The sequence below is a fragment of the Delphinus delphis genome, chromosome 5 (genome assembly GCF_949987515.2).
Source record: "Delphinus delphis chromosome 5, mDelDel1.2, whole genome shotgun sequence".
NCBI classification, from domain to species: domain Eukaryota; kingdom Metazoa; phylum Chordata; class Mammalia; order Artiodactyla; family Delphinidae; genus Delphinus; species Delphinus delphis.
The window spans coordinates 68,214,534-68,240,257 of NC_082687.1; the positions used below are offsets into that span (position 1 = coordinate 68,214,534).

General features: G+C 40.0%; 1 protein-coding gene across 8 annotated transcripts in view; it reads left to right on the forward strand.

Moving 5' to 3' along the window:
- The window catches only part of FRYL (FRY like transcription coactivator), a 244,255-nt gene that overhangs the window by 209,462 nt on the left and 9,069 nt on the right, over nt 1-25,724 (forward strand). For 7 of the 8 annotated variants that reach the window (XM_060012585.1, XM_069540693.1, XM_060012583.1 and 4 more), the window contains 9 exons: nt 2,094-2,255; nt 2,427-2,501; nt 2,844-3,020; nt 7,003-7,206; nt 9,664-9,831; nt 15,943-16,193; nt 18,916-19,123; nt 20,632-20,781; nt 21,452-21,550. In XM_060012585.1, coding sequence (XP_059868568.1) covers nt 2,094-2,255; nt 2,427-2,501; nt 2,844-3,020; nt 7,003-7,206; nt 9,664-9,831; nt 15,943-16,193; nt 18,916-19,123; nt 20,632-20,781; nt 21,452-21,550 — 1,494 coding nt within the window. The remainder of the gene's footprint in view (nt 1-2,093; nt 2,256-2,426; nt 2,502-2,843; nt 3,021-7,002; nt 7,207-9,663; nt 9,832-15,942; nt 16,194-18,915; nt 19,124-20,631; nt 20,782-21,451; nt 21,551-25,724) is intronic. The other variant, XM_060012588.1, reaches the window with a different exon arrangement.

Consider the following 25,724-nt stretch of genomic DNA (forward strand, 5'->3'; position numbering starts at 1 on the left):
AATTTGGGTAAAAGATAATGTTGGACTGTGTCCCTAGGCAACTGCAGAGGAAACAAAGAGGGAAGGGATGGTTTTCAAAAGTCTGAGGAAGTAATTGATGGGGTTTGATGGGAAGGAGAGGAGGTGCTAAGTAAGGAACAGACAAGGACATTTGCTGGAACAACTTGGTGAGTGTTGGTACCTTTCAAAGGGGATGGAAATGCAGGGAGAACAGGTATTAGCAGGGAAGGAGGGCGTGATGAGCTCAGTCTCGGGTATCCTGGCTCTGAAGAGACCAAAAAACATACTGACGGAGGTGCTGATTACCTGAAGAGATCTGAAGTTTTAGAGGAAAACTTGGGCGGAAGGAAAAAGTTTAAGGGTTTTCAGTGTCATATAGGTGGATGGTTGAAATCATGGAAGGAAAAATGAGGCTAAAATAAACTGAGATTTGAGAAGCCCTACATGTTAGGGCTAGACTGAGGCAGGGCCCCCCAGTCCGGAGGGAACCTGAATCCTGACTATGTTACATATTAATATCGATACAAATCGCATGCAAAGATTTTTTGACCCTTGCGGAGAGCATCAGTTTTGGGTTTTCTCCTCCAGAAACTCAGCCCACTCTTGTTGGCTTTGGTACCATCGAAATGGTCTTTCACAAGCCAAGGCAGGAATTTTTCAAGAGAGAAGTTATTGATCAAGTATTGGGGGGTGGGGGGAGTTGAGAAAGATAACAGCTGAAGATCTACTCATGTTTTAATTGATAAGGATTATATAGATTAAAAAATATTTTTGCAGTTTAGTCTTGGTCTTAGAATTTATCCAGAGCTTATTGGTTATTTTTTTAAGATAGAAAGTATGTTTACTGCCAATGTTCTGGTTTCTATCACCTGAGACTTTCTAACATGGAATACATAGAATGGGAATATGATAGAGAAACTGGGCTTTGCTGTTCTTCTGAGTCAGAAACTGATGGTGTCACAGTTATTTTGTTGAAAACGGTGGTACGAATCCTCAGAACATTTTATCTATATCACATAGTTAATTTCAATTTGTTTCCTCAAAAAATTCCCAAGTATCTGCTCTGTGTGGGCACTGGAGATATACTAGAGGAGCAGTGATGAGTCACACTCAGTCCAGGGACTCCCGTATAGCAGGGGGAGAGAGGCACAGAAACAATCACCATCACCTGGTAAATGTCCAAGTACAATTACGCAGAGGTGGTGGTGGTATCAGCATAGGCCTCCTTGGAAGTCTGGAGGCAATGTTCAAAGTGATTAGGGGTTTGCTTGGCGCATGTTCTACGCAAAGGAGGTGACATGTGCCAGCACATAGGTCCACAAAGGCACCATATGCTTGGGGAGCAAGCTCAGCTCTGCTGGAGTGTGAAGTTCAGGAGGGAGTGGCGGAGGCTGAAGTTGGGGAGATAAGCAGGGACCAGATCATAAGGGGACTTGGGTGACATGCAAGTGAGCTTAAAATTATATTCAAATGCAAATTTGAGACACTTCACAAAGCCGAGTAAATACACATGTTTTGGATCATCCAGCGTTTGGACTCATCATGGAATTTTACGGAAATAAATTTTGGAAATGTTACATATCAGATTTGCAGTAAGACATATGTAGATAGCTTTCTCTTTGAAGTTGTTACTTATCTTGAATATTTGCCAAAGCACCTTATTGAAGCACACAACATGATCAAAAAAACACCAAAATATTAATAGACATTAAGTCTGAGTGGTGAGCTGACAGGTGATTTTTTTTAATCATTTTCATATTTTCTGAGCTTTCAAAGAGGACCTATTTTATAATCATGGGGGGAAAGGTGAAGATGGTCGTTTTTAAAGAAAGCAGATCTGTATTTAAAGTAGGAATAAGTTCTCCAATAATCTCCTCAGAGACTGGTTCCCAATAAAGTGAAATCTTATGATTTAAAAAAAAAAAAGATATCATCATTACCTTTGATTTTTGTAGTCTCTGCCTTACGCTAAGTAATCTTTCTCCTTATGCTGTTTTTTTTGGCTGTTTATAAAAAATGTCATTATAGATACGCTATTAACCCATTTATGTTGAATTATTTGAGTCAAACACTGGCGTTTTATTTCTGTGTAGACACCAATTATTGGAAATAAATATGGTGATCAGCATAGCGCAACTGGAAGAAACGGGAAGCCGAAAGTGATTGCTGTGACGAGAAGCACTTCCTCAACTTCTTCTGGTTCTAATTCTAATGCCTTGGTGCCTGTTAGTTGGAAGAGGCCACAGTTATCACAGGTACATAAAAGTTCATAGAATAAGAACCTGCTGTATAAAAAATAAAATTTTAAAAAAAGATTTAAAAAAAGTTCATAGAATAGAAGAATCCATTTCATTCTATGTATGAGAACTTGAGAATTTGTCTTAGTTTATCAGGAATCGTAACGTTTGCATTTTCTTTCTCCTTAGCGAAGAACAAGAGAAAAGCTAATGAATGTGCTTTCTCTCTGTGGTCCAGAGTCTGGTCTTCCGAAGAATCCATCAGTGAGTAATCATGAAAACCTGTGTAAAGGTTTTAACAATCACGTTAGGCCATGAAGAAACGGAAATTATTGTGTCTCCTTGCTTGCCTTTTCTAACTTAACCTTACTTACAGTGTTGACTTAGAATGAAAAAACTATTACTTGCCTCTCTGACACTTGGCCGCTATGCTAATTAAGCATACACCCAGTTAGGCATTAGACCAAATTGAAGCTCTGAGCTCATTGACAGATGAGGCCTGCAATGGCTCTTAGGGCACTGATGTCCCATATTCAGAGTGACAAAGCTGATGGATGGCCTTTTTCTGTTCTGTTTTGTTTTGCTTTGTTTTTGGCTGGGGGTCAGGTTGTATTTTCTTCTAATGAGGATTTGGAAGTCGGGGACCAACAGACTAGCCTCATTTCTGCAACAGAGGACATAATTCAAGAGGAAGAAGTAGCTGTGGAAGATAACAGCAGTGAACAACAGTTTGGCGTTTTTAAGGATTTTGACTTTTTAGATGTTGAGTTGGAAGATGCAGAGGTAAGGATATGGCCTTTCTTTTATAATATTTATAGAATAGTAACAACTGCATGAAAATGAAGGATTTAGCCACAGGATCTTTCCTAATTAAGGGCAGTGTAAAGTCAAAAGGTAAAAATCTAAACTGGGAACTAAACATGATTAGTACAGTTAGCATAGCAGAATTAGTCTGAAATAAAAGGAACGTCTAATTTTTCATCTTTATATTTAAAAATATAGAGTAAAAATGGATTTCTTTGAAAGTATTTTTTTAATGAGGGTGCGCTTAGACTTAAATGTTTGCATGAATTATACAAATTAATGTGCAGCAGAATAGTAAAAATTACATTTAAATATATCAGACATGGGGAATTCCCTGGCAGTCCAGCGGTTAGGATTCCACTGCAGAGGGCACGGGTTCGATCTCTGGTTGGGGAACCAAGATCCTGAATGCCGAGCAGCGTGACCAAAAAAATTAAATTTAAAAAATAAAATAAGGGCTTCCCTGGTGACGCAGTGGTTCAGAGTCCGCCTGCCGATGCAGGGGACACGGGTTCGTGTCCCGGTCCGGGAAGATCCCACATGCCGCGGAGCGGCTGGGCCCGTGAGCCGTGGCCTCTGGGCCTGCACGTCCGGAGCCTGTGCTCCGCAATGGGAGAGGCCACAACGGTGAGAGACCCACGTACCGCAAAAAATAAAAATAAAATTAGTTATTTTTTAAAAAATTATCAGACAACTCTAAAGAGGGTGGCCCTGAAACTAAATTGACGATTAAGGCGCCTTTGGCTCCCTTCTGGAACACTTTCCTGTGGCTGAGATTCTGCCTATGACATTGATCATCACTTTCTTCTTTAGGTTGGAGCCAGCTCTCTCAAATGCCTCATTTCATTCAATACCAAGGACTTTGTCCTTGATATTGACTCCGTTTAGAGAAAGTTGATAGTTGTGTCGGTTTAGATGCTTCCTAAATGGAAACTCCAACTCAGAAAGTAGATTCACGCTCCCAGAGCTGAGCCAGCCCAGAGTTAGAGCTTATTTTAGGTAAGGCTCAGTGAGGTTTCCGGCTGTTTCTCTGCAATTCTGTAGGCTCTGCCCTTCTCTGCAAGTCAGCTTCACCTCAGACGACCTTGGTTATGTCCACACACAGCAGTGTTAAGGAAGCAGGGGTCACTTCCAGAAATGCTCTCATGAAAGTAAAGAAGTTACTCTCCGAATGCTTTTAGCACGCTTCTTGTCACATCTCATTGGCCCAAGTTGGGACATTTGCCAATTTCTAAACCAATCATTGTGGCAAAGAGAACAGGATTGCCCACTGCCCTGGTTATGTTAGGCAGTTCAGGGCCTATTCCTGTAGCTGATGTCAGTCCCCTAAACAGCAGTCTCCTAAATCTGAAAAGTTTACATCAAACAGATCACAAAAATGTTCATTCTAAAATTGTTATAAATGTCTGTCTTCAAGAGCCCCAAATGCCTTACTGTCAAGTATCCGTACCGTGTCACTGATATATCTCTGTCCAAAGACATTAAAATCACTCATATAACTTGCATGCATTCATCAACCCTCTTGAAGGGATGTTTCCTTTGGCTCATATAGGTGAGGTGGAGGAATAAAATGTAATGGTTTCTGCCACGTCACACCATTAGCTGTTGATAGGAAGCCAGTTTAGGGAGGTCCTCCTGTGTGCTTCGGCCCCCCAGGCCCCCCACCCCTGCAGATATGAGGGTATGACCATGGTGCCTCAGAGATCAGCAGACGCCCTTACCCTGGCTGAGTGGCGGCACAGGCTCCTATGTCCTAGTTCGCCATATTCCCAAAGACACCACTGGACAGGTTCACAGGAGCCCAAGAACAAGTATTATTCAACGTCTTACAGGGCAGTGGCTTTTAAACTTTTTTTTTTTGAGCTGTGGCCATTTCTAGTACATTTTATATCACATCCAAGTGTATCTGTATGGACGTACCTTTAAAATAAAAATTTCAAGAATATGCATCCTTACTCTATGCTATGCACAGTGATATTTTCTATTCCTTTCATTTGTTTTTTTTTTTTTTTAAAAAAAAGAGCAGGTCACCAGCCTCTAAAATTGATGTCGCTCCCACAGTTTGAAAAACATGTTGTAGGAAATTGGACAGACTTGCACAATCAGGCAAGGAAGTGTGGTGGGTTCAAGAGACCTGCTGCCCTACCTCACGGGCATGAGCCACTTATAAATTCTTCTGTAGTTACTTGCTTTTTTCAGCACAGAATTTAGAATCTCTAAAGGCTGGCTCTTGACATTTTTGTAATGGTCAGGTTCTTTCTTTTTGTTTGCCTTTTTTTTTAAAGAACAATGCAAATACTTTCAGGTTCATCCAGTACTCTAAAATGTCCATAGTAATGAATATGACTTTTGAATAGAACCTTAGAAGGAATTAAAGATGCTTATTGTAGTTCTATCTTTCATTCAAGTCACAGTAATTTGGGGAGGGTGGTGCTAATTTATGCCTCATAATTAGGCCAAATCAAATGATAGAGCTTTTCTAAAACCTAAAGATAGTCTTTCTTCGAACATGGTAAAAGGAAGTACTTTGCTACAAAACAAACTTGACTGCTAATGAAACTTCTAAAATATCCCCCAACCTTGAAAGCCCACAGTGTGTATTCATTCATTCACCAGATATATATCAAGGGCTGTTGCCATTATTATGTGTTCTGCTACATCACAATATTTGAAATGATACGTTCTAGGAAGGTGGCTTTCAAACTCTGACCTGCAGAGCCTTAGGGCTTGTAGGATACCTGAGAAATAGGGAAAGATCCGAGGACTCCTGGCCACCTTTTTCAACCGGAGCAGCCCTGGTTTTGTTCATCAGTTTTGCACAGTTGATTTCCGTCGTAAATTTCATTTGACATGCGTATTCCTCTGCTTTATTTAAAAAAAAAAAAAATCTGAAAACCTCTATTCTGGACAATCCCTCTTGAGTAAAGGAATACACATAAGTCATATTTTGCTAGCCAACACACTGTAATTTGTCATCAGGGCTTAAGAAAGAGGAGCGTAAGAGTTATATCCTTACAAAAGGAGGATCAGCTTGGAATAACAGAAACGTTAACTTATATAAATCCGTAAGTGGGGCGAAATTGAAATTTGTTTTATTTCCTGTTGACCTTTTGAGATTGGCAAAGGTTATGTTTTGATAAATATGATCTTGATTTTAAACTACTTTGTAGCAAAAAATGACCATTGGGTGTAGCCAGAACCATGCTACAGTCTAAAAAAATCGTGAACCTGTATGTTGTCAACTGAATGTGGGTATTTTAAGTCAGTTTTACATTGTATCCAGCATTAAATCTATGTAAATTTTGAAGGTTTTCCTAAAGTTTGTGTTGCCAAAGTGTATCATAGAAATGTTGTTTTAAGTGTCTGTCTCTGACTTTTTCACAATATATTTTGCATAAAAAAGTAGTTTGAATCACATGTTGGCTTCCTGCACAAAGCTTAATCCAGAGCTTGAATCAGTCTTTGGGTTTGAGAAATCACAAAGAGTTTTCCCCAAAAGTGTAGCGTATATTTACATGTTTGTCTTCGTTCTTTCTAATTCTGTGTGTTTTCCTTTTTGCTAACCAGGAGCTGCAGGTAAGTTGCAGCCTGGTGTTGTGGATTGTTTATTTGTTGTCATCTGTGATGTATTTGTCTTCCTTGTGGTCTCATCTGTGTTTGTGTATTAGAATAGAAATGGCCTAGGTAGTAGATTTAGTTGGTCCCCAGTAATATAAGATAGAAAGTCAAGAGAATTCTTTAGTTAAAACAGGTCATTGACCAAATATTTTGATCCGTTTAAATATTATAAATATTGAATGATGTTTTAAAAGTTTCAAGAAATTGAAGGGCTGATTGAAACTCTGCTTATGATGATGCATTAAGTATTTCTCATCTTGGTGTATGTTTTCCCGCTGTATTACCTTTCCTATATTTATAAGCATGTATTTGAGGTCTTAGAAATGATGTCTTGCTTTTCCAGGGTGAAAGCATGGACAATTTCAACTGGGGAGTCCGCAGGCGCTCACTGGACAGTATCGACAAAGGGGACACACCATCGCTCCAGGAGTACCAGTGTTCCAGCAGCACCCCCAGCCTGAACCTGACAAACCAGGAGGATACGGACGAGTCCTCAGAAGAAGAAGCAGCACTCACAGCAAGCCAGATACTCTCACGCACGCAGATGGTACGCTGACCTTTTCGTACAGTGACAGCTGGCCTCCTTTCTCCTAACTTCCAGCTTAGTAGTTACTGTTTCTCTGTATTGTGATTTTCATTTCAGTGCGGGTGAAATGCACACACTGAGATGAAAATACAAAATTGTAGCTGCAGTGCAGTGTTCCATTATTCATGACAGAACTAACACACATTCGATACTGTGTGCCGCTTAGCCGCTGAGACATATGTGCTATTGCTTCTCTCCTAGTAACAGTGAGTCGTGCTGGGCACTTTCAGAGGCCCTCGCCTCGAATGATACATGTTTTGGTATCGGTGTGAGCACCGGCACCGCTTAATTCTCCAGCTGCTTTTCTTTCCTCGTCAGCGTGGAAAGATGGAGCACAGCTTTGCTCTCTTTGCAAGATCAAGTCTGTTATATGGAGGTTCTGACTTGTATTCCAAGGGCCAGATGGCAGATATTCAGAGAGAGACAGGGAGAGATGAGAAAATGAAGGCTGCAGGAGTAGTCTGTCCGTTCAGAAATGGGAGCCGCGAGCACGAAGTGGTAGCTGGCTTGGAACTTGAAGGTGGCAGGACGAGGGGAGAGAAGGGGTGTGGATTAGCCACCGTGGCCCACGCGATGAGGAGTCACCTAGTGCAGACCAGGCGGCAGCTACGGTTACAGCGCTCTTACATGAGGGCCCTTTCCATGCCTCTCTTTAATTGGGCCCATTTGCATCACACTCGGTCTGCTGGTAAAGCACTGGCAGTGCTGTTGAAAGGCCAGGCTGAGTTGGCTTTCGATAGCGAGCATGTACAGTTGTCAGCTTGTGGTTGGCTTCCTGTCACCCCTCCTGTTGTGGCATCTCACCGTTACCCCAATATGTCTTTCCACTAACTTCCTATCACGTATTAAGTGATAAGGTGTTGCTGATAACAGTAGCAGCAGTTACCACTCGCTGAGTGTTTGAGATTCATCAGGCCCTGGGCAAGGTGTTTTACGTGGATTAGTCACTATAACTCTCCCCACAACCACACAAGCTAAGTCTGGTTACAGCATTTCTGTAGATTAAGTGACTTGTCCCAGGACACACTGCTAGTAAGTGCATTTGAGCCAGGCGGTCTGCATGCTACCTAAGGGACAGTCTCCTCCTGGGACTGTGCGCGTTTAAAGGAACAGTGAGTTGCTGGTAGCAGCGACTCAATGAAGAAGGCCCAGGCTCTCCCTGGAGCCAGACTAGAGGCTCAGAGGCTGGCATCGTGCCACCAACCTGCTGTGTAATTGTGGTCGTTACCTACCCTCTCCCAGTAGTACCTGCAGTACCTGCCTCGTAGGAATTTCATGGGGAGGACATATAGTAAGTGCTTAACAAAGGTTAGCTCCCATGAGAGCCTCAGGGCAGAACTGACGGTCTCCTTAGAAGGCCGACCCTAGTCATAGTGGTAGTGAAATTAAAAAAGAATTTGAAGCTGATTCCTCCTCACAGGGAAAAAAAAATTAGTTTTTGCCTTTATCTATTCTGAATCATGAACTTGATTTTTCTTATGTTAAATATTGGCCGTTAAAAATGTATAACCCTGCATGGGCAGAAATTGAGACACAGATGTAGAGAACAAACGTATGGACACCAAGGGGGGGAAAGTGGCAGGAGGGGGGTGGCGGTGTGATGAATTGGGAGATTGGGATTGACATGTATACATTACTATGTATAAAATGGATTACCAGTAAGAACCTGCTGTATTTAAAAAAATTAAAATTTTTAAAAGAGAAAAAAGTGTATCTAAATAGTAAATAAAATGTATACTTTTAAAAAATTCAAAAAATAAAATAAAATCATAATCACAGTACCATTTCACACCTAAAAAATAATTCCTTAAAAAAAAATGTATAACCCTGCTTAAAAGAGGAAAAATTGTAATATTTTCTTAGACCATAAACCCACTGAGGCTGGCCTGCCATTACAACTTTATTGTCCTAATTCTTTACGTCTTACTGAAGATTTGTGGTATTGATTTTTGCTTAAATAAGTGAATGGCCAGTTCAGACTTATGTGCCTGCTTCCCAGTTAATGCTGCTTCTTGAGAATCCACTGAGCGTTTGGTGCCAAAGCCACGGGAGAGGTGAAAGCGCCCCCTTCACGAGTCCTTAGACCAACTGCAAGCACGAGACGTCACTGTAAAAATAAGAGTTTTAGGTCAAGATTAACACAGTCACAAGGAGCTCTTTCACTTTGGTAGTTTTTATTTAGCAAAATTTAACCCTTGTTAACGGATACGTCATTTCTGCTGATGGGTTAGTTGCTTGCGTTCACAGCACCAATTCTGGCATAGACTGAAATGAGGGGAAAAAGCAATTTTAGGAAGTCAAAGAAGCTCTTTATAACTATGGCCCCAGAATGTCTTACAACATAGAATGTTTCTTGTGGCCTTTGTGACCGTCACTGACTCATAAATGAATTCCTTATCTTACTATCTCTCCTTGTAGTTAAACAATGATTCTGCTGCAGATGAAACCATGCCAGACCATCCTGATTTACTTCTTCAGTCTCAAGACTCCACGGGCAGCATCTCAACAGAAGAAGTGCTGCAAATCAGAGATGAGACCCCAAGTTTGGAAGCTTCTCTAGATAATGCTAACAGCCAGCTGCCTGAGGTGGGGAGACACGGGGGCTGGTGCATGGCCAATCTGGGCTCTTTTTAGCAATCCGTTATACCCCTTGCTTTTCTTTTGAAAGAGTTTTCATCTGATACGCTAATTAATTTGATTTGTTACCAGTATTTCTAACCTGTTGGTTAAGTGATATGGTCAGATCTGATGATTGAAAAAAAAAAAAAAATTGATAGATTAAGGAAATGACCTACAGGTTAAAAATAACCCTGAGTGTTTTTAATGAGCATTTTGTGCTGCAGAATGTGATTAGGTTAATGTACAGGCGCTTCTCTGGGGATGGGAGCATCTTCTGTGGTGCTGTGCCTTCTTTGAAGGACCGCTTTTGTTTTTTCTTCTCTTTTTGCTTTGTATTTGGGTTTTTGTGATTGGTGCTATAATTGGGATGAAAACCTCAGGCCAGCTGTGTTAGCAATTGGTTAAAATGAAACCTTTTAGAAAGATTTTGGAACTACCAGTATTACGTTTTTTGGAAAGGCCTGTGAGAAATAAGCCAGATTCCAAGCTAATGACTGACCAAAAATAAGTAAGTATTAGTTTTCTTAGTTTTTTTGTTTCTTTTTTTTTAAGATTATTACAGATATTTTTTAAACTGTAATTGCTATAGCTCTCTCATATATGCTGTTATGCCTTGGTATTAGGAAAATACTATATTTTTTTCAGTGTTAACCAAATTAATGTAGTTATTAGATCTAGACCAATCTAGTTGTTAGATCTTATTATCTGAGTCAGTTGAAATCTCATGTTCTTATTACCCTGACAGTGTATTGTAGATCTTTACAGTAAGCAGATATATTCTGAAATGAAGGCATTTGGGAAGTTTTTTAAATGCTCACATTAGTACAGCTGAAGTTTAGGTAATTCAATTCAACAAATATTTATTGAGATTTACTAGATGCTGGGCATTCCATTAGGTGCTAGAAAGATGAATAAGACATTACCCTGTCCTCAGAGTGTCCACTGTCTATTAAGGGAGACAGAGATGGTTTAAAAAAAGGGCACTACATGCCAATATGAGAAACTCAGTAATAGACATGCTCAAAGCTTTGTGAAAACTCAAAGGACAACCGATCAGCTGTGCATTAAGGGTGATGGTGGCAAAGGATGGGCTTCGTGGCAGTTGAGACTTTGCAGGCAGAGGGGCATCATGCAGAAAGACACGGCCATGTGAAATAACATGGTATGTGCAGGCAGCAGCAGTAGGAGAGATGGACGAGTCTAAGACATGCTGGGTCCCACAGGCCGTGCTAAAGACACACTTTACCTTGAGATGATAGGAAGTCATGAATTTTCATTCTTCCCAGAGATGCCTGTTATGTGACAAGCCCCGTACCAGATACCGACTTGGGAATACGGGGCACACAGGCGGTCAGACATTTCAGCAATATTTATTTATTGAGCCCCTGCCGTGTGCTGGGCGCTGTCCTAGGCCCTGGGCATATAGCACCATGTGAAACAGGCCAAGGCTCCTGGTTTATGGAGCTTAATTCTAGTAGGAGAGACAAAATAAACAGATAAAACATAAATGATATATCTGAAGGTGATCATCTTACTCTTCATACTAAGAAAATCTGACTATAATGTGGACTTGGTAAGGGAGAGAGTTAGATAGGGTGGCATTTGAGGTGAAACAAGTAACGAGGAGCCAGCCCTTGAAGGTGTGGAGAAAGAATGTTCAGGGCCCAGGAAACGGGAGTGGAGAAGGCCCTGATGAGCTGACAGGCCGGCCCTTGGGGCTGGAGCACGTGTACCTGAGGGAGTGGAGTCGGGGAGGAACTCCCCGAGGAGGGGCCGGGCGCTCTCGAGGGCAAGCTTAGAGGCCACGCTTAGAGGCCACACAGCAGGCAACCGTCACAGGGTTTTCAGCAGGAGGACATGATCTGCTTGTGTTTATTCTCTTCAATCTTGGCTTTTTCTGGGGCAAAGGGAAAGTCGGTTCCAGTACCTCTACCTGCCACATGGAGCTTGCAGTCTGTCATCAAGGAAGGTTAAAGTCCGATCAGTGTTTTAGTAAAGTCTCTGACCGAGCTGTGGAGGGAGGATTGGAGGGGGCTGAGATGAGGAGACAAACGAGGAGAATATCAGCAGGAGATCGGGGGTCCCGAAGCGACAGAGTGCGTGGGCAGGAAAGTGTCTGCGGGGGGAGCCAACAGGGTGCAGAGCTGCGCTTTAAGTAGACTGTGTTCCTTTCAGCGTTGGAAGGCTTGCTACATGAGCATTAGCTACTAGTTAATCTAATCTACTGTGTCTGGTGTGCCTCATAGCATGTTACTGGTCAACAGACATTCTCATTAGAAACAATGGAAGACAGCAGGCTGATCCTAGAAATACCTTTTTAACAAAAGCAGTATGGTTAAGTGGTCACGTGCTTTAATTTTGTGTAGTTAACAAACAGGGAAGTCTTTTATTTTTGGTAATTAAAATAGCTGTAATCATAGTTAGTGAGTAAACTACCTCCTGTAAATCATTCATATTTATTGGAAATGAATCAGAAATTCATATATATTTCCACACATATTGGAAATTGTGTTATTTCAGATGAGACATTCATTCATCCGACAATATCTAATGGGCCTACTTCCAAGGTACTATAAAGTTCCTGAGGATACTTCTTTTTAAATGAAGGAAAACCACTTTAATTTACTAGGTTTTTTTCCCTTTTACAGTAGTACAGTTCAGTATCACTGTAAACTTCGTGACACTGGCAGATGAGAATGAAGGAGATATTTTTGAATCATACTATTTCTTTTGGAAATAATTCTATTGACATTAAAATTAATCCCCAAAAGAATGGCTGTCCACAAGAGAATGATTCAAGTTTGTATCTGCTGGATATGATGACCTAACTTGTTTTTCCCTGGTGTGCCAAACAGTGTTAGATGACCCAAAATTGTGCCTTTAAAAAACGTAGGAAAGCACTAATATATTGAAATAAAACCAGAACTCTATTATATAGAGTTATATATGAGTTACATATGCTATGCATATTGCTATAAAGCAGTTTCTCAAGAAGAGGAATACAGTTAATTATAGTAGATGAAACATTTTATGAACTAAAGAAAAAATCCTAGAAATGTTTGAATTTTTCCCCTTAAATTATGTTAATATCGGGAAGAAGAAACGTAATAGGCTAAAGCATTCCACCTCAAGACAGAAAATTTAGAGCCCAGTGTGTCCTTCCCTTCTCTATAATATATACAAATTACTCTAGAGGGGATTATGTCCTTGTGTTTATCAGAGAAACCTCCACAGAGGGATTTCTTCTAGTATCTATAATAGTTTAGATACCAATTCATGTGTGACAGAAATTATTCCTTATAGGAAATGAAACTTGGAATGGAAGTGTGCATGTGTGTGTGTGTGTGTGAGAGAGAGAGAGAGACAGACAGACAGACATTGTGTAATAAGGTAAAGTTCAAGAAAATTTGATTCTCACCATCTGTGTATAATAGTGGAATTCATTCCATTAACCAAAAAGCACTCTCTTCATGCATTCTAGGTGTTATTAGAAAATTTCAGCATATACTATATAATAATAATTTTAGGTAAAACATCGATTTTCAAATTATTATTCAAGAACAAATGACAACAAATTACAGGTGTACACTAATGAAAAGTGACGGCATTAAACTAAGAAGTTTGGTGGGTTATTTCAACATGATACGTAGAAGGAAAAATATCTTTCCAAATAACTAATGCTTACCCCTTTAATGGCCAGATCTTTAAGAAAAAAATTCAGATGGAAACCTTAAATAGAGTGTACTGAATATAAGCTATTGGAGCAATGAAGGAATGATTATACTATATTATTTATAAAGTACTATCCTGTGAAGACTCAAAGAGTTTGTGCTTTCCCTGCATAATTACCTCCAGACCAGTGTTCCCTTAGTACACTTTGTGTTTTCCTGCCATGTTTCTTCTGTGCCTTCGATATCTTCTAAGTCCTTTCCCCTGAGACACCGTCTATCTTAGCTTGGGCTGCTATAACAAAATACTGTCACCAGGGGTGCTCATCAACAATAAAATGTATTTCTCACAGTTCTGGAGGCCAGGAAGTCCAGGATCAAGGTGCCAGCCATTCGTTGTCTGGTGAGGGCTCTCTTCCTGGGAGCTCTTCTTGTTGTGTTCTCACATGGTGGGAAAAGAACAAGCCAGCTCTCTGTCCTCTTTTAAGGGTCCTAACCCATTCGTGAAACCCATTCATGAGGGTTCTACCCTCATGACCTAATCACCTCCCAAAGGCCCCTACCTCTAATACCATCCCATTGGGAGTTAGGGTTTCAACATAGGAATTTTGAGGGGACAGAAACTTTTGGTCCATAGCATTACTCCTACCCCATCTTTGTCAAAGCCCACCGTATGTCGTTTCCTCCAAAGAGACTAGTCTTCATTGCCTCAACCAGATGTGATCTTTCCCTTTGAGTACCAGTAGTCCTCTGTATATCACTTATATTTACCTTACATGTACCATACTCTACCGTATATTATCGTCATTTGTACATTAGCCTAACCCCATTATTAGTTTGCACACTAATTGTAGTTATTAATTTATCCCAGAGCACCCAGCCCAGAAGCTGGTCAAAATCCTTCATTTTATACATGAATTTTACGGATGAGGTCTGAGGTCAGGGGCTCTGGATTTCACTTACTTTTCATAATTTGGAAGGAAAATTCTATTTTTATCCATGAAAAAGAGATAAGGAACTACTGTAGAACTAAGTAGTAACCTTAGGTCTAAGTACTGAAAGAAGTTCATCTTTATTCCTAAAGCTGTGAGACTATTTTAGTGCTTACTTTCAAACTGATTGAACTAATGTGCTGATATGGTGCTGATATGACATGATATACACCCCGGAAGTATTTTTCTTTTTCAGTAGTGGTAGTTCATTTATTCAGCCAGTACCTGTTGAACTTTTACTCCACGCCAGGCACATGGCAACATCATTTCAGTAATGTTACAATGGATAGGAAGGAAATACCACTGTATACTTTATTTTTAAAATTTTTTATTTTTAATTAATTAATTTATTTTTGGCTGCGTTGGGTCTTTGTTGCTGCGCACAGGCTTTCTCCAGTTGCGGCGAGTGGGGGCTACTCTTCGTTGCAGTGCGTGGGCTTCCCATTGCAGTGGCTTCTCTTGTTGCAGAGCACGGGCTCCAGGCGTGTGGGCTTCAGTAGTTATGGCTCGCAGGCTCAGTACTTGTGGAGCAAGGGCTTAGTTGCCCCGTGGCATGTGGGATCTTAGTTCCCCGACCAGGGCTCAAACCCATGTCCCCTGCATCTGCAGGCGGATTCTAAACCACTGTACCACCAGGGAAGTCCACACTGTATACTTTATAACACACATTTCCATTATCATTTCCCCCATTGACAAATGTTTATAGTTCATTTAATTCTCAAAAGTACAACAGTCTAAAATTTCCCAGTGTTCTCTGAACTCTAACTCATTGATGAAGCAGCCTCAGAACTCAAACCTAAATGAGTTACTGTGGTCTTATCACCTGAAAGCAAATCTTACATCTCTGGTGTTCGGCTCACTTAAACCAGTCAGGTGGCCCTCCCTGTTTTCGTTCAGCAGCCTCCTGATTGGTCAGGACCTGTTCTTGATTCACGGTAGCCCCATAGGACCAGTGGGTTAACCATTTTGAATTACCTCCCCTTCTTATATCCACGATTCACTGGATATAAGGTTCAAGCATAATGAAAGAAATGACATTTCAAATAAGAGAGAATTGATAGTAATAATACAAAGTTATACTTATGTGGAATTAGAATATGTATGAGAGAAGGTGTTATATATATATAAGGATATATTTCTAAGTAAGCATCTAAATCCTAGTAGGAGAAAAAAGATCTCCATGATGTTTCTAAGTGGCAATAGGTGATACATTTTAATTTCAAAATATTTTAAAGCTGGAAATATTTTTAAAAATCAATTTTATATGATCAGAGTCCAAAAATTCCAAAACTTAAACTGTGTAAATGAAGACTGCCTAGTAAAATAGATGTAGGTCGGTGGCAATAGTCATTTATTCTGTGTTGGTAAAATTCTCTTTAATGTTTTTCAAGGCCATAAAAAACATAATTGTTTTACAGGATACAAGCTCAGTATTAAAGGAGGAACAAGTTCTTACAGCCTTTGAAGATGAAGGGTCGTATATTATTCAAGAACAGCAGGATTCTCTCGTGTGTCAAGGGATTCTTGATTTAGAGGAAACTGACATGCCAGAGCCTTCGGCTCCGGAGAGCTACCCCGGGTCAGTCTGTGAAGAAGATGTCACCTTAGCTCTGAAAGAACTGGATGAACGATGTGAAGAAGAGGAAGCGGATTTCTCTGGGCTGTCTAGGTGAGAATACAGTATCACAGACACGATAATGAGATGATATTTTCTCTCCTATCGCCTCCCAAATATGACCCTCTGTTCTAGTAAACGAACTTTCATTCCTGTGTGTGTTTCCAAGGTAAAATGAGTTACCTCATTTTTACGATGGGCTTATTTTCTATTATTGACATTCACTTAAAGAAAAACAAGTAGGCCATTCTCAGAACATAGTGAATAGCATTCTGCATTTAGCAGTACACCAAGTACCTATTTAGGCAAAATGCCAAATGGCCCGAGTGTTAAAATCAATATTGGGCCATGGCCAGAACCAAGTATCAAAATCATGGAATGAACTCTGTGATACCAGAACAAATCTGAAATAGGTTCCAAAAATTATTTTATAGTTTTATTATCAACAGTCTTTTTTTTTTTTTTTTTTTGGCGGTACGCGGGCCTCTCACCGCTGTGGCCTCTCCCGCTGCGGAGCACAGGCTTCGGACGCGCAGGCTCAGCGGCCACGGCTCATGGGGCCAGCCGCTCCGTGGCATGTGGGATCTTCCCGGACCGGAGCACGAACCCGTGTCCCCTGCATTGGCAGGCGGACCCTCAACCACTGCGCCACCAGGGAAGCCCCAACAGTCATATTTTTAAAGCTTGACTTATATAATGGGCAAAAGTGACCATTTCTTACTACTGTCAGATGTTAGAGTGCTCCTTTTAAATGTTTATGCACCATATCTTCAAAATTATCACAGAGTGATAGTTGAATTCTCAAATAGGACTTTTTTTCACTCATGGGCTGACAAAATTGAATAATCAATTATTACATAAAATTCTTAAAAGAAAGTTTGGTGGCTGTTATGTAACTTAAATACCAAACAGTTCTATAATGATGAGACTTATGATATAATCTACATCTACTATTTTGCTTTTTAAATTAATTTTATAAATATTTGTGGCTCAAAATAATGTTCTTTATAAGCACATCTAATTTAATGCACTCTCTATCAGTGTATTTATTTCCCTATTCAACAGTTTGAAGCTCCCTGATAATTATTTTTATAAGTAATCAAGTATATCAGAGCTTTACTCCTACAATAAAAGCTTTTCATTTGGGCTTCCCTGGTGGCGCAGTGGTTGAGAGTCCACCTGCCGTTGCAGGGGACACGGGTTCATGCCCTGGTCCAGGAAGATCCCACATGCCGCAGAGCGGCTGGGCCCGTGAGCCATGGCCGCTGGGCCTGCACGTCCGGAGCCTGTGCTCCGCAACGGGAGAGGCCACAACAGTGAGAGGCCCATGTACTGCAAAAAAAAAAAAAAAAAAAAAAAAAAAAAAAAGCTTTTCATTTATATCAGTACTTCAAGTGATAATTGAGTTTTAACATATATAGCACATGAGATTTTTCACTCTCAGCGTATCTGGAATGCCTACCTACACTTGAAAGTGTACATTCAGATGTTAACAACAAATCTTGGTGACACACCTTGTTCATATTACTGACTTGGATGTGACAGTAGCCTATGCAATCACTCACTCATTGATCATACACAAGTTAAGCGACACCAGAAATGATGCAGGGGTAGATACTCAGCTGTCTGCCTTTCTAAAAGGCTGCAGCCAAAGTGCTGACTTTGGCCAAGCACTGAAGTTGAAATAGAATTAAACATCCTTACTAAATATAGGGGTATATGTACTCAAGCTTAGAGGATACATTTTGTTCAAATCAATCACCACAGTGACATTTTAAAAATTAAACTTTTCGAGATATAATTTTTCACTTCAAATGTCTGCTTCATTTTGATCTTTCCCCGCCCCCCCAAGTCTTCTCAGATCCCTCTCTTCCATAGGAATTGCTCCGTAGTTTCTATAAAGCCTTGTGGAACTACCCTGTAATGTGAAATACGCAATATTAAGACCCAGAGTCACACATTTCCTTATAGGATGCCCAACCCAAATACATGTCCATCTTTTCCCATTGTCTCATTTTTGTATGTATTATCTGACTGTGGGGATTATAAATTTCTCAAAGAAAATGGCCAGGCCTTATGTTTCTTTGAGTCAGATCTGTCACTGCCGTACTGCTAGGCATATAGTATATGTCATGGCTTTAACACTGGGTTTGGTCCCATTTGAAGTCCTGGCTTCAAATTCTGGCTCTGTCATTTCCTACCCAGTAGCCTAGGCACATCATTTAACTTCGCTGAACTTTTTGTTTCCTCACTGGTAAAAAATCAAGATAATAATAATACTTAACTGTCCTTGAGTTGCTGTGAAGATTGAATGAGAACAATCTGTATAAAGCACCTAATATATAGCCCTTGACATAAAAGTACATGACAAAAACTTTAAAAATATTATCATTGTCAATCTGGGCCTGTTCAAATAAAAAGCCTCCAAAATTGACCATTTAAAATGAAAGCATTCTAATCTGTATTATTCATAGAAGTTACAGAAATTATTCCATAGCCCTGGCCTATGCTAGGACTTGAGCTGTTGTAAGCTGGTCATGTGAAATTAGATTTCTGATTCCAAAGATGCTAAGAAAGAACAAGATGCTAGAAAGAACAGGATGAATAAGAAAATCTGCTTGTTTGTGCTTCCTCACAAAGTTTAGGTGGTTGCACATTTTCTAAATCAACGTGTATACACGAGTAAAAAATAATCCATGTTAGATGACAAACTGTCTTAAGTAATTGAGTGTATTCTTTTGCGATAATATTATGATGATGATATCTGTGTTAACAGTCAAGATGAAGAAGAGCAAGATGGTTTTCCAGAAGCACAGACATCACCTCTGCCATCACCATTTCTTTCTGCCATCATAGCTGCTTTTCAGCCAGTAGCGTACGATGATGAAGAAGAAGCCTGGCGCTGTCACGTCAATCAGATGCTGTCCGACACCGATGGGTCCTGTGCAGTGTTTACTTTTCACGTGTTTTCTAGGCTGTTTCAGGTCAGTGAGGTTTAGGGTTTCTGAATTCATATTATAGTTACCTGATAAAGTTATGGGGTTTTGGCTAAAATCAGTATCTCAAATTTTAATATTCCCACTGATTCCCTTTAAAAATTTTTATTTTCCTAAGATAGTGATATTTAAATTTACACTTCGACACTGTAGCACTGCTGGGACATTATACAATGACTAGTACCGATATCACCTCTAAGGCAATTAGAGTAAAACTTCAGAACAACATCTGATAAGTTTTCTGCAGTATGCTAGGCACTTCCAGGGACACCAAAGAAATATAAAGCATGGTTCCTGCCTTCAAGGAGCTTACGTCAGTATCATAAGACAACTTATCATAAAGTGTTAAATTCATTGGCACTTTCATCACTGTGTGGGGACCTTACAAATTTTAGCCAGGCTTGCTTCCAGCCCTAAAAATAATATGAGCTGACATTTATTGAGCATTCAGTACATGCTAGGCGCTAGGCTAAATGTTCTACATTAAGCAATTCTTACAATAGACCTATGTAACGTAGATGTGTTTTTAGCATTCTGTAGCTAGGGAAACCAAGGCAGAGAGAAATGCCACCATTTAAGTCATTATTCTCCAAACTACCTGCCACCTTTCCTCCCTACCTCAGCAACTTTGCCCATCTTAGAAAACCCAGCTCAGTACACATTCTCTCTGAGGTTTTCCCAACCAACCACCCCAACCTTCGGTCTCTCCCTCCTGGAAGTTCTTTAGTGCTTATTACCTGGAGCATTTATTTATTTCATTCTGTAGTTTTGCATTGTTACTCGGGTTTCTATTTATATTCTTTTCATGCCAGAGATATAAATTTCTTCATGCCCAAGACTGTGGCTTATGCTTTTTTTTTCCTAATTAATCATAATGACAGCTAATGGTGCTACACATATACATGTAGGTACACGTTAAGTATTTGTCTAGTAATTACACTGTTGATGACACTAATCCATTGAGTGCTCACTATGGGTCAGGCACTGATTGTTTTATGTGATTGAATATTCTTGAGTTTTGAGAAGATATTATCCTTGATGCATTTTGATGACTTAAAGTCAGAAGGCAGCTCATAGCCAAGGAGAGTACACTACTTTTACTGAAAGTTTCCTTCAGGTAGAACTTAACTTTAGAAGAGCTAATTCCTCACACATGTGAGGACTTTATTTCCAACAACATATATAGCATGTATTCCTTCTGTCTTTCCTAATGAAAAAAACCTCAGGAATGGGGAGATGAATGGCCTGTATCAATAGTTTCTTTTTTCAGGAATACTGTTCTGTAAATACTGTTTTGATCATTTTTAGAAATTACCATGTTTCCTAAAGTGCCTAAAAACAAGGACTTACAGATCAGTTTTAAGAGTTCTATACAGCACTACAATAATAGTTTTAAAATAAAAGGTTGCTCTAATTATAATTTATGCTTTTTTACTTAAACATGAAAAAAGGCTTTCATATGAAATACTAACATTTTTCTTATGTTTTCTCCATAGTCAATTCAAAGAAAGTTTGGAGACATAACTAATGAGGCAGTCAGCTTTCTTGGTGAGAGTCTGCAACGCATTGGTACCAAATTTAAAAGTTCACTGGAAGTGATGATGATGTGTTCAGAATGCCCGACAGTCTTTGTGGATGCTGAAACAGTAAGTTTTAACATGAGGGCTTATTATAAAAACTAAATTGAAGTGGCATCATTCAGTAAATGGTCTTTTTTTAAGGTAATTCAGAATTTTGAAGTCTGAAGGTTCATATTTTCAACTTGATTATAAATATCTAGCAGAATATAATTCCCGTGTATTATATGCAGTGGCTTGTGACTGTTTCTGATTCTGGCCTCTCCCTGCCCTCACCCTCCACAGAGTCCTAGATGGGGAAGCTGAAAGATCATGCTCTAGAGATGTGTACTTTTCCTGATTCCTGAGTAAAAGCGGGTAGGAGAGGGCTAGACCTCCCCCATGAAGAACCCAGAACTCCCTGGTCTTCCCCACTTGTGTCCAAGCACGCCTGTAGATTACGTATTAAGGTTTTTAAAGAATTAAGGTTTAAAAAAGCTTCAAGGGTGTTACCTTTAAGGTATATCCTGGACTGACATGCCATTTTTGCCTGAGCCCATTTTGGAAGGCAGTTGAAGGCATGCTTATCCTTCTGACATTGCACTGCACTTCTCCTCTGTTTCAGTGAAAGGTCAGTCCTTAGTACGGGACAGCGTACAGTTAGGGAGGCCGGCTTAAGCTGACCTGAAAACCAACGTTTTTGGTCTCAGGATTGTGATCAGAAACGGTGACCTGGATCAATGTGTTTCTGATTTGACAGCTGATGTCCTGTGATTTGCTAGAAACACTCAAGTTCAGTGTTTTGGAATTGCAAGAGCACCTGGATACGTACAATGCCAAACGAGAAGCAGCTGAGCAGGTCAGTCTGTTTTTACCATGTAAAATAAAGTAGTTGCTTGTGACACTGGCAGCGCTAACCTGGCATAATAGCTGAGGTGGAAAACAGAACCTGTTAACACTTGCCTCAGGGTTATACTGAGAATGTTGGGGCCTTGGAGCTCTCTGTCCAGTAAATTCCTATCTTTAGCTTTTAGAAATTGGCCCTCTAAGAGCCTAAGAGCACAATGGAAAATGAGCTTTATAAAATGCTTCTGTGTTGAGACTGTAATAGCTGCTGTCAACATTGCAAGCTGGGGTGTAAAGGCAGTATTTCCCTGAGAAAGGCACAGTGATGTTGTGGTCCAGAAAAATCTGCAACCTGTGACAAAGCGGTCCTCTTTTTCCTGTGATGTGTATGTGTACGTGGGCAAGCAAAGGGAGAAAGAAGCACACAGTGTATTATAGATGTTACCTGCAAAGAAATGTTTAACTCCAGTGTGGCACTGCAAAACACAGTCGTTCTCTTCCCTGAGAGTAAATCCAGTATATTTTCAATTGGCAGGGGCAGAAAAACTTAAAGGAAAAAAAGTTTCTCCTTTTCACACAAACTGCATACAGTTAAAAAAAAAAAAAAAAAAACAAAAAAAAACAAAAAAAACTGCATACAGTAGGCATTTTTTCCCCTAGGAGATGAGTCTTTCATTAATAAGTACTAAATATCTATCACATGTAAAGGCCTATGAAAAATGAAGTGTTAAACCTGTTTCTTATTCCCTGAATACTCTAGATAGGAATATAAAGCACAGATACTGTGCATGAATAATTAGGAACAAATGTTTAAATTATAGCTATAAATAAAAGTACTGGCAAATCATACAGGTCTAACAGAGAACGGATGCAAACCAAATGTATGATTTCCAAGGAGAGGTCCCTTTTGGCTGATAGGAAAACTTCATGGAATAGAGATGCAACCTTAGTCCTTGACAGACGTTAATTTTAGATTGGGGGATTATCTCAGGAAAAGAATATGGTATAAGAAAATACTTATTAAGGGGGTAGTGATCTTATATCTGGACTGAGATAGTAATGACAGATTGGAGAAGAGGAGAGTTTTCAGTAGCAGGAAAGTATCGGGCAAGATCTGGCCATGTTACAAATAATGTTGCTGTGTAACTTCTTATACATGTCTTTTACGTATATATGTTCACATACCTGTTGGATATCTATCTAGGAGTGGAATTGCTGGGCCACAGGGTATACATCTGTTCAACTTTAGTAGATTCTGCCAAGCAGTTTTCTAAGAGAGGCTACATCAATTTACAATCCTATCAGAAGTGTGTACAGGAGTTACCATGCCCTAATCCCTTTGCCACCACTTGGTATTGCCAACTTTTAACATTTTGTCATTTTTGGTGGATGTGAGGTAGTATTTCATGATATTATTTTGCATCTGTCGGATGGCTGTTTGAGCACCTTTTCTTCTTCATTTAGCTATTTTGTGAATTGTGCCTAAAGTATCTTGCCCAGTTTTGTAAATGGGTTATTTGTGGTTTTCTTATTGATTTGTAGGAGTTCTTCATTCGAAACACAAGCCTTTTACTGGATGTATGAATTACAAATTTTTTCCCCCTCTGTGGCTAGCATTTCCACTATCTCAATAGCATTTTTTGATCAACAGAAGTTTTTCATTTTACTTAGGTCCAAGTTAATCCATCTTTTCCATTATGGTTAGTGCTTTTGTGTTTTCAGAAATCTCTGTCTATCCTAGGAGGTTGATTGCTGTGATAATAGTCCCCATGAATCATGCTCCTCTGTGTCCACGCTTCTTTGCAATATGACTTTGCTGTTGTTCCTCCCACCAAAGGGATGGAATCTGTTTTCCCACCTCTTAAGTCTGGATGGCCTTGTGACTTGCTCTGACCAATCAAATTAAGAAGTGATGCTGTGCAACCTCTGAGATTAGCACTTAAGAGGTCTTTTGCAGCTTCTACCTTTGCCATCATGCCTGTCAGAGTGTAAATTGGAACAAACTCTGGAAATCTATTTGACCTCCAGCCTCCAGGAGGATGAGAGGCCATGTGGAGGAGAGTGGAGGCATCCAGCTGACTGCCAGCATACCAGACACTTGAGGAAGGCCAGCTTGGAACTTTCAGCCCCAGTCAAGCCATCAGATGACTGTAGACTCATGAGTGACCCTAGGCAAGACCAGGAGAAACTCCCAGCCAACACAAAGATTTATCTTGTTGTTTTAAGAAGCCATTAAGTTTTAGGGGTGGTTGGTTATACAGCAATAGATACCACTTACAACAGGAGAACATCGAATACCTACAAATTAAGTCTATTTAAAGATGTGCTAAACCTCCACACAGAAAATTTCAATTATTACTGAGAGAAATTAAAGGCCTTGCGAATAAATGGAAGGCTATACCATGTTTATGAATCAAAAAACGCAACAGTGTGAAGTCATTTTTCCCCAAAATGATCTATAGATTGAATGCGATCTCATTCCAAATTTCAGACAATATATTAATGGAAATTGACAGGCTGATTACAGTCGTGAACACAGGTCAGGAAACTATAGCCCTCAGGTCTGGCTCCCTGCCTGTTTTTGTAAATAAACTTTTTGGGAACATAGCCATCCCATTTGTTTACCTATTGTCTATGGTTCTTTTGCACTGCGACACAGAATAGTTGCAACAGAAAATCTGTGGTTTGCAACACCTAAAATATTTCCTGTCTGCCCTCGACAGAAAATGTCTTCCAAATCTTGTCCAAAAGGAGCAACAACAAGCTCTAAACAACAGAGTGAGACCTACATCCAGTAAGACCTATTAAAAATCTCAAGAGTGTAGTGCCGGCATAAAATTAGACAAATAGACCAATAGAACATAACAGACCCACACATATATAATCATACGATTTACAGCAAAGGCTCTGTGGCAATGCAGTAGGAAAAGAATGTTCAGTAAATTGTGCCGAATCCATTAAAATATTTGTATGGAAGAGAAAAATGAATTTGATTCCTTCCTAAGCTACCATCTCACCATTTCTTATCCCATCTATTCTGTTACTTTTTCCTTCCTTTCTTAACTTCTTTTCTATCAACGATTTTTCATTATTCAGTTTTCCCCTCTAATAGTTTTTTAGTTATACATTCTTTTATTATTCCTTGAGTCTTCTGAGGATCACAGGTGAAAGCCTGGGGTATCTATCAGGACCCTGCTCTCTTGGCAGGGGTTGAACAATTTTTATCTCATCTCCCCAGCACCACGAGACCAGAAAGTCTCTGCTTACCTTTTCATCCTCCCAGATGCTATTACTTGCTTTCTTAGCCTCTCCTGCACATGACAAATATAGGAACAAGTGCCCCAAGAGCAAACTGCACACAGATTGGTCGGCTCCCTTCTCTGCAGTTATCTTTTCTCCAGGATCTTGGCCCTCAGTACCTCACTACCTGTGATAGCCCTGTTTTCCCAGCCCAGTGAACTATAAGCCACTACTTTTTGTTCAGCTTCTGAGCCCATGGACATCAATGAGCAAGTCCCCTAGGGTAATGCTGGAGTCAATGTACAGCTCCCTTCAGTACTTTTCTCTGACTCCCTAAATCCTCCTGGCTGGTGGTATTCAGCTTCCATAGTTGTTCTTGGAGGACTGGCCTTATACAAGCTACCCCATCATACCCAGAAGCCAAACCTCTCCAGTTAAATTTTAACCTTTATTTGAGCCTTGAGTAAAAAAAATCCATCATGACAGGAAGACTGTTACATGTGAGTTGGAGGGTATTCTGTACACAAACCGTCTACTGTATCTTGTATACACTGACTGGGAAGGTGTGGACCTGTACTTTTGCAGGCCAGTGTGTAGCCACGGGACAATAGGGTTGGGGCTTTTCTTGTAACGGAATAAAAATCAGAAATAATTACTTTGAATAGTGCCCCCCAAATGCCATATCATAGGCATACAGTATAAAAAATTATATCTAGTAAGAACAAGCCATTAAATAAGCAATTGAAAGTATTTTTTTCAAATGTATCAGTATACTTGGACAAACTGGGCCGGACTTGTGATGAGGATGAAGTGTACAGGCATTTTAACATTTTGAGTGAATAAAGATTAAGGTACAGATTCCATGATAGATGTCAACTGAATTTTGCTCATATAAAGAAATCTGCTAGATAGCTTTTGACAGTGACCACCAGCAGCTGTATCTTACT